This window comes from Cephus cinctus, unplaced genomic scaffold, assembly GCF_000341935.2.
Source record: "Cephus cinctus unplaced genomic scaffold, Ccin1 Ccin1_scaffold0101, whole genome shotgun sequence".
NCBI classification, from domain to species: Eukaryota; Metazoa; Arthropoda; class Insecta; order Hymenoptera; family Cephidae; genus Cephus; species Cephus cinctus.
In genome coordinates this window covers 1,939,881-1,958,783 of record NW_014332838.1, presented here as the reverse complement: position 1 = coordinate 1,958,783, position 18,903 = coordinate 1,939,881, and the positions used below count along the sequence as shown (strand labels likewise).

Sequence of the window (18,903 nt, the reverse complement as noted above, 5' to 3'; positions counted from 1 at the left end):
GGGGGAATTAACTTCTACATAAAATCTGAAGATGATTTTATTTGAAGAAATATCAAGTGTAGAGTTAACTTTTGGGGGGGGGTCCCCCCCTTTGGATCCGCCACTGTAGTCGTCTTATTAATTTAGGAGTACTGCGTAATGTTTCACATTTTTGCTGTGACAGTCGCTTACGTAACTGGCTAAGCCTTCGCTTTGCTCTAATATTTTCACCATTTCGTTTCACGACTTTCGTAATTGCAATGTTGTTCGAAATTTAGCAATTTAAATTTTGGAACAAACAAATTGACGTCAATGTAGGACTGTAATACAATCACAGCTTCCGCACTAGTGGTCGCAAAAATAAATTAAATACGATTTTTTCGAACCGGAAGTACTCCTTATATATACATATATATAGCTACTGTCTGATCTACATCTATAACATGATTTTTCCATTCAATTGGTTCAGTGGTTCCTTCGTAATTTTGAATTCAGATATACGTTCGCGCCAACGCTCACGCCCACGCATACATATAACATTTTAGGGGATAGCATTTTTACAAGACACCCCTCACGATAATGCCTCAAATATGTTTCTTGTATTCTCTATATATTTACTATAGTTTGAAGGGCTTTATGAACTATCTAGTAGGGAGTATAATTCTTAAAATTTTCTTGATACCTAAAGCATACCGGCATACGACATATAATAAGTTCTTAAATTTCATTATGAATATTTCTCATCTCGCTTCATTGAGAAGCCCAAGAGGGTTCGCGCAGGGTCGTGTAGATTTAATTTACTTGTATCACGGATAATCCCCAAATGTTCCAAACTGACCGCAAGCCTATTCCGTGAATTTCCAGCTCTTCGAGCAAATATTTGAGTAGCTACGTTATTTACGTCAGGCATAACTGTTACATTGTTGGATAGGTATTTTCAACATTGTAGATATATGTACTGTTTACTGGGTGGCTAGTAAATTCTATGTGCGACGTAATCGTAATATATTCGCAGGTAGAGTGAAGGCAGTACTTTTTTTTTCTAATTTCAAACTGTAATATACAGAGGAGACAATATCGCTTTGTTAATCCGTGCGAGACTCGTGAGTTTTGTAAGTTTTCCCGGTGAGAAATTATGGCAAAGCCCAGAGGAAGCTCTAGTGACGCCATTATATGAAAACTTGTATACATAGTTTTCTCCCGTCTACGTCTCCATCTCATTTTCTCCCAGCTGCAGTATGAAACTACTTACAACTTGCACAAGATTTTTCATACGCCAGTGGAGCCTAAAGGTAAACAGCGCAGGAAATGCGAAACGGATGATGCAATATAATCCCTTATAGGTGTAGTGTATAAGAATGGATCAGTAAAATCTGATCCTACAACGATTCTTTGTTAGAACTATTTGTGGCTTTGTGGAAAAAGAAGAACCTTCGGTTTTGTTTCTATTTTTAATACAAACGTAGTAGGTGTCTGCTGGTCGCTTTGTAAGACGATACGATTCTTTATGATAGTTACATCTTGCTTGTCACGCCTACATAAGATTTCTGCCTTATTTGTGAATTCCTGAAGCATACATTTTATGTTACTTCTTCCAAGCGTGATAAATATTTATTTCAATGTCCACGCGTCAGGTTTGCTATAAATCAAAGTTTCCAACGGATTTTTCATACGTGGCGATGAAACAGGTTAACGAGTATCTATAGCAGCGATACTTTGTTGCTTGCTTGATCTAATTTGATTCTGTATGCTTGATAGGTTACATCATGCTTGCAATGCCTATATAAAATTTCTGTCTTATTCATGAATTCCTGAAGCATATATTTTATGTTATTTCTTTCAAGCGTGATAAATATTTATTAAAATATTCATACGCCAGGTTCGCTACGTGAGACGTGGTGGGTTTTCGATGGATTTTTCATGCGTGGAAATGCAATAGAATAACGAGCATCTATAGCAGTGATCATTTATTGGTCGCTCGATCTTTTCCCTATAGAAATTGTAATGATTGAAATTATTTTCAAGATTACTTCCGCTGCTTTCATATCATACAGAACTATTCGAATCGATGTAAATTTTTTACTAAAGAGATATACTCAAATAATTTATTTTATATTTACTTTTTTATTTTAACAATTAATAATCAAATTATTATTTAATCACATCGAAAATTAGGCGATCAACAGTATTACTAGTCCACGCATCTAAACGGCAGTCACATCTACATGGTAAAGTAAATACGTATTTCATCGAGGTTGTTTTTTTGTCATAAATTCATCACAACAGCCTATAAACCACGATTGAAAAAGAGCCAGCATAATAAAAGTATAATTATATTATCGTACCTGCAAGACAATCATAGAGAAAAAGAAAATTTCTTCAGCATTAGTGTTCTATTATACAGTAGAGTTTCACTAACGATGAGTTATTCTGTAAATAACTTATATCTTTATATAAGTGACATATAGTACATTATATATTTTAAAAAATCAATATGTAGTAGAATGACGATTTTTCACTCAAATACAGATACTTTCACACGGACTGTTAAACCAATTACAATGGGTAACTTGTTCGACGCTTATCGATGCTACCTTTACGTGACTGGAAATTTTCAAATGTCTTCTAATGTCGAGCGTCCTTTGGAGAACAGATCCTTACGAACTTAACAATTCTCGTAAACGTGTAAGTATTTCGAAATGATCGATTGATTTTCTTTTTATTTCTAAAATGGAGCGAACTTCAGTTAGGACAATAGTCCTGAATAAACCTGTATTAATCTAGCATTGCAAAAATCTTTTGTATTCTATTTCATTAAAAGTTTGCGCAATCATTTATATGGTATCGATAGATATTATTATTTTTTATAAAGTTTAAATTACACTCACCCAAGTTTATCTGATATACATGGTGTAATGTGAGTTTTCGACACTTTTTGTTATCATATCTGTTTTACCTATGCTCATGGGAAATCAGAATATCATTCGCTGGACGATCACGGATAATGCTGATATATAATTTTTAAAATTATTTCCAGTATACAGGATTTCGATGTGTAAAATTAAATCTTGCGTGTACGCGTTAACAATGATATGGTGACTTCATCAACAGGAAATCACATTTTACAATTGTTTACCGATATGCTTGACTTTAATTGATTTTTGACACGTTTATCTAACATCCTCGGGCAGGTAGACGTATTATCTACACTCTTCCTATATCTTGTTGACACAATACTCTGTTCAAAAGTTGGATCATGCAGTGCATTACGTACTTAAAAATAATTTGATATTTCATGGATGCAATCATTAAATGTATAATGCGATTATAAAAATGAGATTTTCAATAAAAATAATATACAGTTAATAACTTTATACACTGTTACTCAGGAATAACTAAAGTTTACACGTCTATTTGATTTCTATAGTACAGGCAATTTCAGATAGTGAAATAACCTCTTAATAAATTTGTATGTATAGAAAGGAACCAAATAACTGCCATTTAAATAATGATTATATTTAAAAGCCAAAGTATTTAAAAGTCAGTGGACATAAATCTTATATATGTATATATATATATATACGTATATAATAAATTATCTTGGTAGTTATTAATTAGCCTAGCCGCAAGTTCACACCGATGAAAGATGATATTAATTGCGCAGTCAAGTTCATTGCTCGTGATTTCAAGAGGTTATATTCCAACGTGAGGTAACGTGAGTATGACGCCAGATTATTAATATTTCCAATGAAATTATTCAGTATCCAGAACTTGTATTCCAATAATATTTTATGAGACGTTATTATATTGAAAATTTAATAAACGTCAGTGTACAATAACACATCATTATTTTTTTTATTTCGAATTTCTTTGTTTACTTATCTGACACGTTTCAGTGATACATGCCACTATCGATTAATACAAATCTTTGACGAATCCTCTATTTTTATCTTGATTCACTTGATTTGCCCGTTTCAGATTCACAAAATGTAAATCACGTCTTCAGTCTCTTGCGTGTAATTTCGCGCGGTTGATACGTAGCACGTAGCTACGTTTCATTCGTGATGACAAGAAAAAGCGACGCAGCTTTACTGTGTACAGATTTTCAATTGTTCTAGAAAAAATGCACTTACTCTACATTATACTGTCTGCGTCTATATCACAATGTCGCGAAAACAAATTTCTGTACTACTTTCCGTTTTGTCTAAATCCCATAAGAAAGCAGCAGGATGAGCTTAGAAAGGTAAAATTAAAGTAGCAAATGAATTTTGTCTCTAAATTTATTAAACTCTTGATTAGCAAATAAGATAATTTTGGTATACCTTGATGTAGGATAATTTCACGTGTGAACTAACGTAATCGTATTTATAATAAAATGGAAATCACGAAGCATGCGTAATCAAAGTTTCAACGTTATACGTCAAAAGAATGCTAGGAATAACTTGAGGAAGAATCGATTACGTAATACAAGGAAAATATAATTCAAAATTATTTATGGTTAAATTAAATCGAAGAATAATAACCTCTCGGGAAGATACGAATCTCGTTAAAAGCTTCTCCACAAAGAAATTCGAGTTTCATTATGAGGATATTAGAGAAATTTATAAAAATTTACTTACGTCTAAAGTCACTCTGTACCAAAAGAGTTTCACATTTTTCAGATAATCTTTAACTTATCCCAGCAACGGTTACTATCAAAGCAAAAATCTTTATCACAAGCAAAATAAAATCCACATTACTTATTCGACTTTAATGAATATGTACACATTTTCATGGGCTAAAATAGCAGGATACTGTTTTTACATAACTATGCTGGGATCCCCAAAATATGATGATTACCCAATTAGCGGATATCATATTTCTCTATCCTGAAGGTTAAGTCGTTCAACTATTTTTTTGTTATCCTCGTTATGCTCATTTTTTTATTGTCTGACAATTGTTGATTGCGATGTCCCCAGGCACAATGGAAATTTTCATATAATTTCTCTCTCAATCCAAACAAAAGATTTTCTGGTGTAATTATTTTCTTTTACCATCTTTATATCCATTCAAGTAACATCGAATTTACGACGAATCTGATTTATTTAAGAAGGTAACTGGAGGTGCGTGAAAAACATTTCAAGCAGATTGACGTAATATCAGTAATATCGTGGAAATTTTAGACGCCTCCATATAAGGTACGGTATTCTTTGATCCGATCAAAAAAATACATCTAACATTCTCCACGACACAATGACGACACGGTTGCTTTATTTTATCTTAACTTCTTCTTTCTTTTACGTGAAGCCACTTCATCTCAACTTGGTAACTTCTTTGCATATTATCCTTGAACAATGGGATCAAAGAATTTATAAGGATTCTCAAACACCAGAAGTGATTCGATCATCCTACGACAAAAGTAATTTCTGATATAATCAGGTTGAGCTTCGTTCACTGTCAATATTTGTTTCCTTAAAAGAACGTAAGAAAAAAGAAATTAACGATTCTGCAACGTTTTTGCAAAATTTGTGAAAGTATACAATGGAGATAGTTCGTGAGTCAAAAAATATATAATATATATATATCACTAATTTTTCTTTCTTTTGACTACATTTCAAAATATTTTTCGAATTTTCATTAATCCAATTAATATCTTAGGGTCGTTACACGATTATGTGTAATAATGCATTGTTATTTTTTCATTAGAATGTAAGATGCATCTTATATCAGGATATATTGTTAAGAACAATAAAGTTGATAAAATTGAAATCGGTCGAAGAAATTCTTCAAGAAAAGGAAAAAGAGTAACTATAGAGACGAATTGAATGATGAGAAGATGAAATAACTCGATACAAATAAAAGTGAAATTTTTTATCGAACAACAACAAAGTTAAATATTTGTGAACAAACGATATATTGATTAAATCGAGGGGGTACGCATTGAAAAAATTCTTATCAATTTTCAAATAGCAGCGCTCCATTCCCGTTAGGGTAGAGATGACGAAGCAGTACTCCTTAAATCTGAGGTACTGACGGGTTCATAAGAAGGTACGATATGGTCACGTCGTCGAAGCACCCTAGTAATATGACTTACGTAACAGTCATTTGGCGAAGAATTATCATATGATCAAAATTCCGAAACAAAAATTTGAATGACGCGAGGGGACAACTATGCATAGCTCTACGTTTCTATGGCGCCCCTTGGAACGCGCATGGCAGCCCCACGTTGCGTATTTAAGGGCTGATGGTTCGCCTTTCTCATCACTGTACCGCCATCCGCAGACCTGGATCACGGATAACACCCCACTAGAACCGGAAGTTATAACCACTTGACATCCCAGGATCTCGAAGTTCGAAAAACCGGAAGAACAATATCGGGTCGAATAACGATTTGAAAAACTAAGCGATACAGGTCAGTCGAATGATTTAATATCGGCAGAAAAATCAAAACGGGTACTGCGATTGTATTTCTTTTCATTTCCTTTATTAACATCAAAAACTCTTTATACTTTCATTTTACAAATTTACACAGACATTTGTTTTTATTAACAACAGATTGTCGCTTGATTTTTTAAATATAATTTAAGTTTCCCTGAATATCCTAGACAGTCATCAAAATTATTTTGTTAATTCGAATCTCGAAAGTGCGAAATTTATCGATATTAATTCTTCGCTAAAAATTCCCGATGAGTTCAAATACACACGATGATCCCCCTCTAGCCCATATGTCACATATCATGAAACAAAATTTGATATTATGTACACACGTCAATCGATAAAATCGAAATGAAATATTTTAGCCATTTCAATATTATTTATTCGTCATCCCCCGTGTAGTTAAAAAAATTATTACTTTTCCTTACGACAAATTTCCAAGGGGTGATAAAGTGTCTATAAAGCTAACGATTCGTATTGTTCTACCTTAAGGAAAGAGGTTTTAAAAAAATTGAGTAAATCGTCCGCACCCTTGGGCAACCCTTTTCGTCGGGTTAAATAGAACCACCAAACAGACTGTAGCCACAGGCACACCCTATTTACAAAAAGTTTACGACCGATGCAACAAGTCCATCGTTAATTAAATAAAGTATATAGATTATAAGATATTAATTTCACCTAAGTGCATAGTGATACAATAGTCATTTCTTGGAAAATAAAATAAGGAAAACTCAGGTTAATTTATTCAGTGTCCTTTCAGTGTTCCTTTAGTAAGGAGGATTATTACGTTTACTCGCATTAGTCCATACTTCGTTCTATCGCAATAGATACTCATAACGGACCATTACGGCTTTAGGCATATATCTAATCATGTGTTATTGACATGGCTGCTGTCAATTTGCCATTAAGCATAATTGCGAATAATTTACACCATTCAGTAGACGCTCCCTTCAATACTGCAAAGCAGTTTGTTTAACTTTCATCCCATCTTTTTATCTTCGTTTTCTCATCGCATCTTTTTCTTTCTGAAAATTCTTTCCATTCTAAGAAAAATCGTCTTAACGCAATATCCGCAAGTTACTTGGTCTATTCTTGCCTTCGTTGAGACATATAGATATGCGGTTTTTTAATTTTTACATGGCAGATTGAATCTCTGCATAAAGTCTCCGATACAGTATGTATTTCGGCAGATTTTATGTTGGTTGATATAATAGCAGATTTGAAAATATATAAGAATTAAATGTATAGTTTTTAAAAATCTATTTATTTTACATGAAATATGACATAGAATTTATTTGAAATTCAAAAATAAGGTAATGAAGTGTTTCCGAAAATTCGTGAAAATAGAAAAGAGACAAATTCACTTTTTATTTTAAATATGTAAACTGATCGTTTCGAATCGATTGTTCATAATTTAATTGGATATAGTTCGAAGCTTTTATTTTGAAATTGTTTAGACATTGAATAATGGTAATATTTATATATAAAGTTGAACACTAATTCCTGTTTTATACATCGATCAAAACTTTTTGCTCTCGTAGTACGGAAATTTATACAGACTTTATATACACTAGAAAGAGAATATAAAGTGTAGAATTTTATTTTAATGGTTTTTTCTCGTCTTTGTACTGAGACTTGCGAGGTTATTTTTCCGGTTGAAGATTAAAGAGACCCAAGATAAACCATGGAGACTTAATAAAAGCCACTCCGACATTACTTAGAGAACAAATTGTACTATGAATTGCACATAATGTAGACGTGAAAGTCGGTAGTCTACAAATAGATTGCAATAGTAAATTTCTTTTGATCTTTTCGATAAAAATAATTGTCACACCGTATTTTTTCAAATTTTGTTTTCATAATTAAAACTCCAGAGTGCGGTTTGCAGCTGCTGCTCGCTTCATCTTCAATTCAAACGAAATTAATTTTTGTTTACTATTTTACACATCAATTATTTGAACTTCCTCAATTCTGACATATCAACAGTGACGCCATTTACGCTTTATATGTATATATGCTAATATGCTATATATATGCTATATATGCTAAACAAGTACGCAACGTTTTTTTGACGCACGTCGCGATACGTACAGTTGATTACCATAGTTTAAATACTTCAGATTTACACAATAAAGTTGGTAAGTTAGGTAATACTCTCATATATAGGTACCAATAGTATATCTAGGGTTATTCGAGAATAATACATCAGCTGAAGACCAATGGGATCAAACAGACTTTACTCCCTAATAGTACTGTATATAAAGTACATACGAGGTCATGTAACATAAACGCACCCCCTGAACATGGTTTTACCATAAGACTCAAATGGGGGCGCTAACTTCAGGTGGTGCGTTTCTACTGAAGAACTCTGTATACTATAAGTTGACTAAATTTGCATAAATGTACTAAGATAGTTCGAAATGTCTAGAGTCAAATTATTCACATCTTTGAAGTCTACGAAAAGCTCAAATGATAGTGAAAAAACAGGATACTTTACAATCAGCAGAAACACCCGAGCTTACGTCATCCTTGTTCATGATGTTTTTTTTCTTTCTCTCACCTTGTAAATTGAACCTAAATTGAGTTTCGTACGGCTCGTTGGCAAAGTAATTTTACTACACAATCGGTGTAATTGTCACGCAAACGACAGGCAATTTTACTAGCGGGAAAAACTGGAAATACTTAACATGTAAATGGTCTTTGTATTGATGAACCCTTCACAGTAGGGCTTTGTCATTCTATGCTTGATTGTCAGAAAAGAAAATAAGTTCGATCAATCCATTTCTCTAGGGACATTTCTCATGTCACTGAAGACCCCATTGTTGTCCTTCCTCATGTAAATGTCACTAAAGTTCATGAGCATAACGAGAGCGAAAACGCGGATAGCACGACACTTTTTCCTGAAAAGTAAAACTTTTATTGGAAAACTAACTTCTGTTCCTGAAGCAGGTGTCAAATTATGTTTTCACATCCTATAAGGATCTTGGGAGTGTCTAGGGAATTCTGTATTTTGTAATAAAACCAAGACGTAAAAGTGTAATAAAACACTACTTCCACGGTAGGATACGCATAGAATAATGAAATATTTTTTTAGGCAAACAAAAGACTTTGACTCTACCGTAAAAAATCAGATGTTATAGAGAGATAATAGAAACTTAATACAGCTGTCTAAATTATTTTCTTTTACTCTCAAATGTACGTCTGCCGGAAGATAGTCAAGAAAAGGTGGTTATGTGTTCTTAAAACTATTAAAATTTGTGTGCTATAACAGTACGATAATTGTATGTTGTGTATCTGTATATGGTATACATTTCTTATGAAGTTTCTAGTCATATACTAGTACCGTGTCTTTTCTTCCTACTTGTTATTCTTGAGTCTCGAGTGACGCCTGGGAATAAGCGTATAAGTCCACAAATAAAAATACAAAAATAACGATAATATCTCACTCGAGACATATAATCAGAGATAGACACTTAACGAACGTATATATAAGTAATGTTAAAAAGAAGTCAAAATTAGATCAGTACAATATTTTTTACGAAAATGCGTTCGCACACGTCTATAATCACTAAAATGTTTTCATTCGTAATTCTAAAAAATGCACGAAAAACCATTTTATTCGCAAAATATTTTATATACAGTAAAATTATGTCAAAATTCCCTCCGACACGGTCGACTAAACATGGTCAAATTGAATGCAATCATGCGTGCCGTCAGAAGGGGCGTATTAGGGTGTGCGGTAGATTTTGGCGAGAAAAAGCGAATATTATTGTCAACCAGATAAATTTGTAAGAACAAATGAGTCGTAAAAGGCGAAAACAATAATCAGGTTTCGCGACAGTCATTATCTTTGTGCGTAACAATGTTTTGTAAAAATCAAATTTTTTACAAAAAATCGTGACAATGCTGCATATGATGCGACCCTTCTATTTACGCGGTACGAGTATCAAAAAAGTCTATCCCGCGTCTGAGTGTTTTTTGTCAACAGAATTAAAAAATCTTGTACAAGGTTTTGTTGGCAACAACTTGAATTTTCAATCCTCATACACTTCAACGTATTTTGACTTAGTAATAAATTCAATAAATTCTGTATGATTGAGTGCCGTGTCGTTGTAAATGTGACACATTTCAAAACGACGTACCCGTACAAACTAAGAATGTCAAAATTATTCCATAAAAAGAATTCCTCTAGTTATATCAGATGCAGTCTGAATTTTTCGTGTTTTTGAACAAAGTCCAATCCGGTAAAATACTAGAAATCGGAAACAATCGACAACGGAATTTCAATCCAATCTTGCAAAGTTCCTCCGGAAACAGATGCACGCAATCTCTCTCGTCTCCGGCGTTTAATAAAATCAGAATCTGCATAGTCGTTTCGAATACGTATAATATTAGAGACTTTCAATTTTCCACAGCACGTTCGATACGTTGTAAATCATAGTTATGCATACGCATCGTTAGAGATAAGCCACTTTATATAAAAATTAACGAGACTTCCGATTCCCTTGCAAATTATTTTATTATTAACCGAGAAGAGTTTGCAGTATGAAGTTATATATTTTTTATAGAAAAATATTGCATGTCGTAGTATAAATTTAAAAATGCTTTTAAACACGTGTCATTTTGATAAGCAGATTTATAATGCATATTTAACGTATATGCTATTAATAATAGGTTAGATTTTTTTCCAAAGTCAAATATCTGCTTTAAGCTCTTATCTGAATAAATTCTGATAATACGCCGTTATTAATATTCATCAAAGGGAAAAAAGCATGTCCCTTTCATATTTCAAGTTCTTTAGCAAGTAATGCAAAGGAAAATTACAACACCTGTGAACATTTGTATCAAATCGTAATATGCTTCAAACAATATTTACTCACCCGTTTGTTTCACAGGCAACCGGTAAACGTAAACAATATGGTACTCTCGTTTAAATTCGTATTTAATGAATCATATAATTTTCCCTGGAAACGACTCGTTTCAGAAAAACGGGGATGCAAGATAGACAATCCTATTGAATCCAATTATTGAGAACATATGGACAGCTAGGGGTTTATCTAGATAGGCAAGATTCCAAGTATATGGAATTAAAGTCCATTACGCTATCATATCATGAATAAATATTTGAAGCGATTGACGAACGAATAAAGCTCATTATTGACTTCATATATTTATATTGCATCATGTATATGATTAGAAGTTAAAAAAATTTTTTAATATTAACAAAATCATCATTGACCCTTTCAGAAATACGACTGTACATCTACGATTCAGATGTACCAGTATATGTATGGTCAAACATATGTATAAAAAAGTTGCTAAATTAAATCTACAATTTTATTCATACCAATCGAAACACATAAAGCGTAATATATTCGGTGAAAGAAACAGTTGTTTTACCTTTAGAATGTTTAGCTTTTTACCAACTTCAAGTTAAGGCAATAAAGTCCCTAATTTCTTGCCTGTTGAATAATTTATGTATGAAATACAAGAATTCCTTATATTATATGCAACGTGTGTTAATTCCGTACAAATTGCGAAAACAAAAAGCAGATGAAGATTTGTAAGATATTTACATATTACTGTATTAAAGATTATAATAATGCATACTAATGTTTGCGACGGTTTCCAAAATTGCTCAGGTGCCTCTTCGGGATACTTATCATCGTAAAAGTATATGATATAAATTTGTAAAATTAATTGACTGTCACGTAGGTTTGATGTTGACTGAATAAGTTAGTGTACTCTTAAAATGTCGGAGGGTTGGTGGGACAGCAACAGGTTGCTTATCTGAGCACGTAGCCAGTTCAAGCCATTTTGAAGGTTGCTGTTGATGTAAGAGATATTTAAAAAAAAAAGATTCTCTCAGTTTTCTTTCCATATCTTTTCCATTTTTATTCATAAGTCCTCTAGTAAAATTCTTTTAGTGGCTCTGACTCACTCAGAGTGCAATTCGTGGTAGTTCTAGATACGTATGCTGCATGATATAATAAATATATAATGATAAATAAATCGAAAGTACCTTATCTGATCTGCCTCTTCGAATTTGTATTTCTTGTAGTATCACTATCAATGCTACTGAGATTTATGATATATTTATAGACTTTATATTGAACCATGCGAACTCTTATCGATGGATTAAGAGCTCTTCGGCTTTCTTCGTAGCTTATGAATAGAAGCTGTAGTGACTCACGTAGTCAATACTAAACGTAGGAAATACTTATTTTATCTAAGATAGCAAGAAATACTTCCGGTTTAATTCTAAGACTATTATAGCCTCTGCTATGAATATAAAAAAGATATCTCGGTATATGTCCAAGAGATTCTTATGGACCGTATCATTTTATATTACTCCAGCATAAAGAAATTATGAATTGAACTGTAATACATGAAATATTTTCGTAAGTAAATATAATCTCGAATAGCAGAGATTTTAACTTTTATCTACATAAAATATGAATTTCCGTAGGACAATCTTGCTATAAGACTGTTCACTGGACTATATAATCTGTCCATAAGCAAGATGTATTTTTGAGGGGTCTTCTTCTTATGACTTTTAATGCAAAGTAGTCCTCTGTACCTCACATTTTCTTTATATATCGACTATAGAAGTGTACAATTTTGAGAAATAAGAGCTTCGCATTACTGTGGAGATAATTTTTTGAATCTTGGTCTGAAAGGCTGCTCGCGGGACTGGTCAAGAAAAACTTCCAAAATATAAAATCCTTACCATTCATTTCCTTTTATCCAGAGCTTTTATTTAAACACTCTGTTCAATACCAGGGCAATTTGATAAGGAGAGTGCTTGCATTACAAATTAGGGAAAAGGTCGAACGAGGCAGCCTTGTAAGACTACTAAAATTAAATGAAATTACATTCATCTATCAGATTGACATTTGATACTGTTTACTCGATCATTTTTTTAAACTACGATAAATCCTTCCACTGATTATTAATCGATCGAGTAACAGGAATTCGATATGTTGAAGTAAAAAAGAAACACAAATCCAGGTGCTATTATATATATACAGATATAATATGCCAAAAGTAGATTCATTTTCGCTTCATTAAACGCCACTGATCTGTTCGAGAACATGCGATCGATCGTTATCAAATTTATTGAAACTCACCTGACCGCGTTGCTTTAGGCATTCGAGTAATGCTTACGTAATGTCTAAAACTGTTGAATTCGATAAAGTATAAAACAAGCAGTAAGGGTAATGTAAAAGTTCATTTCTCTGGATATATTCAGAAATTTTTATTTCTCAGTCAAATCATTGATAAAGAAATATAAAACTTTTGAAATGATTCCCAAATCAAAATTTAGTTAACTTGTAGATTGACATTCGCAGAAGAATTCACAGACCTAAACGGTATATGCTATATAAATAGCAATGCAATTCTAAATAGTTTAATAGAATTGATGAAACTCATTGAGGAAATATCGAAAATTTTTTCAAAATCGACTTATCGGAAAATAATATTACTCATTCGTCGCAAATTTCTGATGCGGTATATTGCAATACGATAAAAGATGCTCCATATTTCCAGAGCACCAAGTGCATCCAAATTGAGTATTTATAACATTGACGATGCAGTTTTTTGCACTTGTGGAAATATAGGCGAGTCACACCGCATAGTCGTTTACAACAAAAGAACATGAGCGTTACTGATTACAAAAGATTTATTGTGTCGATATAATCTAAAATTGTATGTGTCGAACAAGTTCCGATACTTTTCGCGATAACAATATCGAGAAATATGTCAAAGAATTCTGGTAACAATTTTTCAAAAGAAAATAAGCAGTATCCGAGATATTCACAATATTCAGACTATTGAATTCCTAGATGACATCGGAGACTATATACGAACAAAAATTTCTTTGAAAAGAATATCATGTGAACTTTTATGTATCTGCAATGTCAGAATATAAATATAATTTCAAGAGTATAAAAAATAGTTTTAAAATCGTTACTCTCTTGTTTTCTTAACAATTATTTCTACATGTTCCATACTAGATGATTTTAGGTTCAAATATACACTTACGCAACTTCCTTCCTATCGTTCGGAATCTAATGTTAATATCTAATGTGACTCCAGCAACCATATCGAAATTTCATACAGCTTTCTATTTACTCCCTTCGCGTTGTTCTTGCTTCACCAGGACATCCATTGTCGCGCCCTTCAATAATCACAGCATTCGTTACGAGATTTTCTAACTTTGGATCTGATCAGGATATGAGGATAGACAATCTAATTTACGCAGCTCCACCTTACTGTTATTTCCACTATTGTAAAGCTGAACGTTAACTTCGCTTCGAAATTCATTTTGAATTGTATCTTGTTGATTGTTCATCGAACTTACGTGTGCATTCCAATTAGTGTAAACCATACGATCGAGGAGAGTGAAGAAACCACTTCAATGGTTAATTCCCAAGAATAGAGATTGCTTTGGAGTAAATACTAAACTTTACGTAGATAATGTATTTCTATAACGTAGTGAGCAGAGTGACAAAAATATACGTGATTTAAAAAAGTTTCAATTGAGACTCAACAGAATCGAACGAAGAGAGTAAAATTAAGTAAAAAGCAACTAGAAGAAAAAAGGGGTTGGAAAGTATTTTAATTATGCTCTGAAGCTAGAAGATCCATCGACGTTCCCCATAGTTTGTCTGTGGACTTTAAGGCATAAAGAGTCATTAATGTTTCATTGATTTTTAGATAATAATAACATGGTAATTAATTCCCATTAAAATCCGTCTTTATTTCATCGACGTCTAAAGTACCTCCAGTTCCACTGAATTGGAGCAACAAGTGTTTTTCATCCATACCCACTCATCTTGAAGATTTCAGAAGTGTCGGATGTTGAAGCTGCTGATAAATGACTATTTAAAATTACATTTAAAGTTGAAAAATTCCCATTTCCCATAATACACAAGAAGATGCATCTCTCTCGAAATAGACTTGTGATCTTTTCAAGAGTCCTATAACCTCAGGGCTTTCAAACTTGTCTGATGTTGCTCGTTCAAAATTCCACAAGTTACAGCATCTCAAAGAAATGGTTAATAAATATTTATCCAGTCGTGTAATTTTGCACAAACAAGCCTAAGAGAAAGTCGTAATTAATGATTATCATAAAGTACACTCATTTTTACGTTTCCATACATTTTATAATCATAATTGATTTGACGAATAATCATCTTGTTATCTTGTTATTAAAAAATGTCAAAAGAATTTTCTCTTTTCGAAAAAACATGAACAGAACAAAATTATACCTAACAAATCCCCTAAATGAAAACTAACATAAGAAGAAGAAGAAGAAGAAAAGCAAGAAGTATAAAGGAAAACAGCATAGAGCGCAATAACAAGGAAAGGCTGGTAATAAGAAGAATCCTAAATTTCTGGTGGTCAGGTTGTTTCATTTCACGTCAGCTGGATATTGCACGCAGTAAATCGCTTAGGTTCTATCTGTCCTTTGGTCACGTAGAAATAAGTGCTAGGCATTTTAATGAAGCAGCTACGAAGCTGCTCTTTTTATACTTTAACGACGGTAATTTGAGTCCCATTACAAAGAGTGACTTACGATATTATATATTTCAGTAATATTACGTTCTTACCGTCTTCCGATACTCTTCATAAATTAAACGCCATGAAAAACTGAAGAAGCTAAGCTAACGTCCACGTTGACATTCCCGCCCAAGGATGTCACGTCTTTTAAGAAATATTCAGGCACGTATACACGTTCATGGAATTTAAAAGCTTGATCCGTTTTCTTTCTGTTTTTTTTCTTAGAAATGAAGTGCAATACTGCGATGCTCGTGATCGTCTCTCTGACAACTTTGGCAGTTCTCTCCGGACAAGCACTCGCCATGTTACCGGTTCAGTGCAATCCAGGACTTTTGGATGACGTACCGCCAAGGATTCGCAAGGTCTGCGCAGCCCTGTCTACCATATATGAGCTCGGTACTGCTATGGAAAGCTATATCGACGACAAAGGTAAATATTCTCTCACAATGAGTCTCACAAGAAACAAATTACTTGCACGGTACCACGCCAACATTACGCTCTATTCATTAGATTCTACCTGGTGCTGATACAATACATTACAATCAATTCAATTGCACTTACCTGATATTGACTTTCCCACGGACGCACTTTACACTGTTTGTACTTGAAGTAAATTAAGATTCTCCTAGATATTTACGTAATGCAATGGGCGTCACGAACAACGAAGAAACACTTTAATGGTAAAAGATGTGGAAGGAAAGGAAGTAGAAACGTAACTCTTCGTATCTTTATATGTATTACTCTTCTTGAGGATGTTGATATCTGAGTAAACGGAGGACGAGTAAATAGATAAAGGTAAATTTCCTCGTACGTGAAATTCAGTTCCAGTTCTTCACGAGAACATCCCACTACCGGATAGCGGTGTCAAACGTCAAGATGTCGACCACATATTCCTGCGTTTCGGAAGGCGACGCTAAGAATTCCCTAGAAGCTATAGGTGTGACGAGAGCAAGAGACGAACCTCAAGAAAACTAAAAGAAAAGAAAGAATAGAATAGATAATGATAAGACACAGACAAATGAAAATACAAAACACATATTATAAAAACGATTCCTCTCATCGTTTCGGATACAAGAATAATATTTCTCTTTCCATTTAACCAAATCACTGCGTATGAGCCTATAACAGTTATCTCTAGGGATTTTTATTAGACGTAAGCTAGACAGTTTGCGCAACTTTACGTTTTCGCTTGAATGTTTAGACAGTTTTGTTTTCTTTAGAAGAATTTTTTTCAAGTTCAAATATACTATGTGTCAAATAATAAAATGCTTAATTTCTCGACATGATGGAGGTTGGATATTTTCATGTCAATGAAAGTCTGATTAGATTATAATATTCTGAAAGAATATGAAATATTGTTTAGGGTTTCATAAATATTTCATTATATTCGCTCAATTTTGGAAAAAATTATTTTCAACAGTGGTACAAAGAAAATTCAGCAAAGTGGATCAATTTTGAATATCGTCATTATTAAGGCCAGAAATATTATTTCTACTTGCAAGGTCATACGCGGTGTAAGGAATGACGAGCGAGGATTGTGACAAAGTAACGTGAAGAAAAAAAATAATTTTAATTCCTTCCTTTTTCGCGCCCACCGAACCTTACCTAACGTTACCTATTTTACATAAGTATATACAAGTATTGCAGTATTATATATATGTATTAAAGCTACACTTGACGTAAATAAAATGAAAAATTCCAACTTAAACGTTAACTACTGTGTGTAGCTGTTGAATTAAATTAATAGCTGCTAAACTTATATCCTTAAGTACACTTGGGAAAAGTATAGCGCTTCTGTTTTCGGTGTCTCAACTCCGATCAAGTTCCGTATTGAGGAGAGGGATTGTTATTAAACGTGCGCACGTTGTACGCTTGAGATGTCATCGAACGGAATAACTTTTTACCGGAAGACTGAAGTAGCATGGGAAAAGCCGGCTGAGTTTATTACGATTAGAGAACGTCGACGGGTGAACTATCATGCAAGCTCGACGAAACTTTATCGTCTCTCATTTGTACACCAATTTCTTTTCATTTTCCGTCTCGATGGAAGCTTCCTTTTTATCTTTGCTAAATTTCATTAATTCTTTTTTTTTATATACGTAACGTTAACGCAAGAGATATATATAAATTAATTTCCGCAATTGTCTTTATAATTATTTCATGCGATTATACGAAGATAGAAACAATATGTGCCAAACGCTTGGATTACAAGAATATAATGTAACAATGATTGTATAGCACTGTTAAACAATTTAAATAATTTCCAATTTTTCCCAATACCTCTTCATCAAGTATACTAAACTGTTTTTGAAATCTCTAACGAAAAAAAATAGTGATCTTATTATGATAACTATGGCTGATGTATTTGACCAGATGTATGTATACCACATTACAAAATGATTATATATTTATTACAAATTATATGTACATAAAGTTTCTCTTGGAAAATATCATCTTTGTCTCGCAATTCCTTGCTGAATGTCATTTATTCCTTCAACCTATGACACCTGTATATTATATACATATATACTTCGATCATTGCCTTTTACGAGGTTAATCATATATTCTCGCTTGATATTGACGCACGCAAAGGACTTTAATTTTGTATAATTATATGAATTATACGAAACCACAGTGTTATACTATGATTACATTATTTAACCTTACTCCCATTACGTTATCGTTTTTAATTAATAAATTACTGATCGACCATTGTCAAGTATTTCCTGTTGTACGGATATAACTACTTGTCGTGTCTGATATGATGGTGATATTAGCAATTCAGATTAAATAATTCAGTAGGATTTATTTTAATTTCAGTTGCAATTCACTCCTTGTGAAGCTCTACGGTCAATAACGAATAACCAATCAATGAGGAAATTCGAAATCAAAATTATAAATAAACAATTATGAAAAGTAATGATTTATTAAACATAAAAAACA

The 18,903-nt window shown here is 32.9% G+C and overlaps 1 protein-coding gene across 1 annotated transcript; it reads left to right on the top strand.

Annotated features, from left to right (window-relative positions):
- Positions 1–6,057: 6,057 nt before the first annotated feature.
- LOC107274643 (myosuppressin) lies at positions 6,058–18,430 on the top strand. The gene is made up of 3 exons (XM_015753933.2): positions 6,058–6,370; positions 16,186–16,389; positions 16,783–18,430. The coding sequence occupies exons 2-3, from the start codon at positions 16,188–16,190 to the stop codon at positions 16,875–16,877; spliced, it is 297 nt and encodes a 98-aa protein (XP_015609419.1). The 5' UTR covers positions 6,058–6,370; positions 16,186–16,187; the 3' UTR covers positions 16,878–18,430.
- Positions 18,431–18,903: the final 473 nt, after the last annotated feature.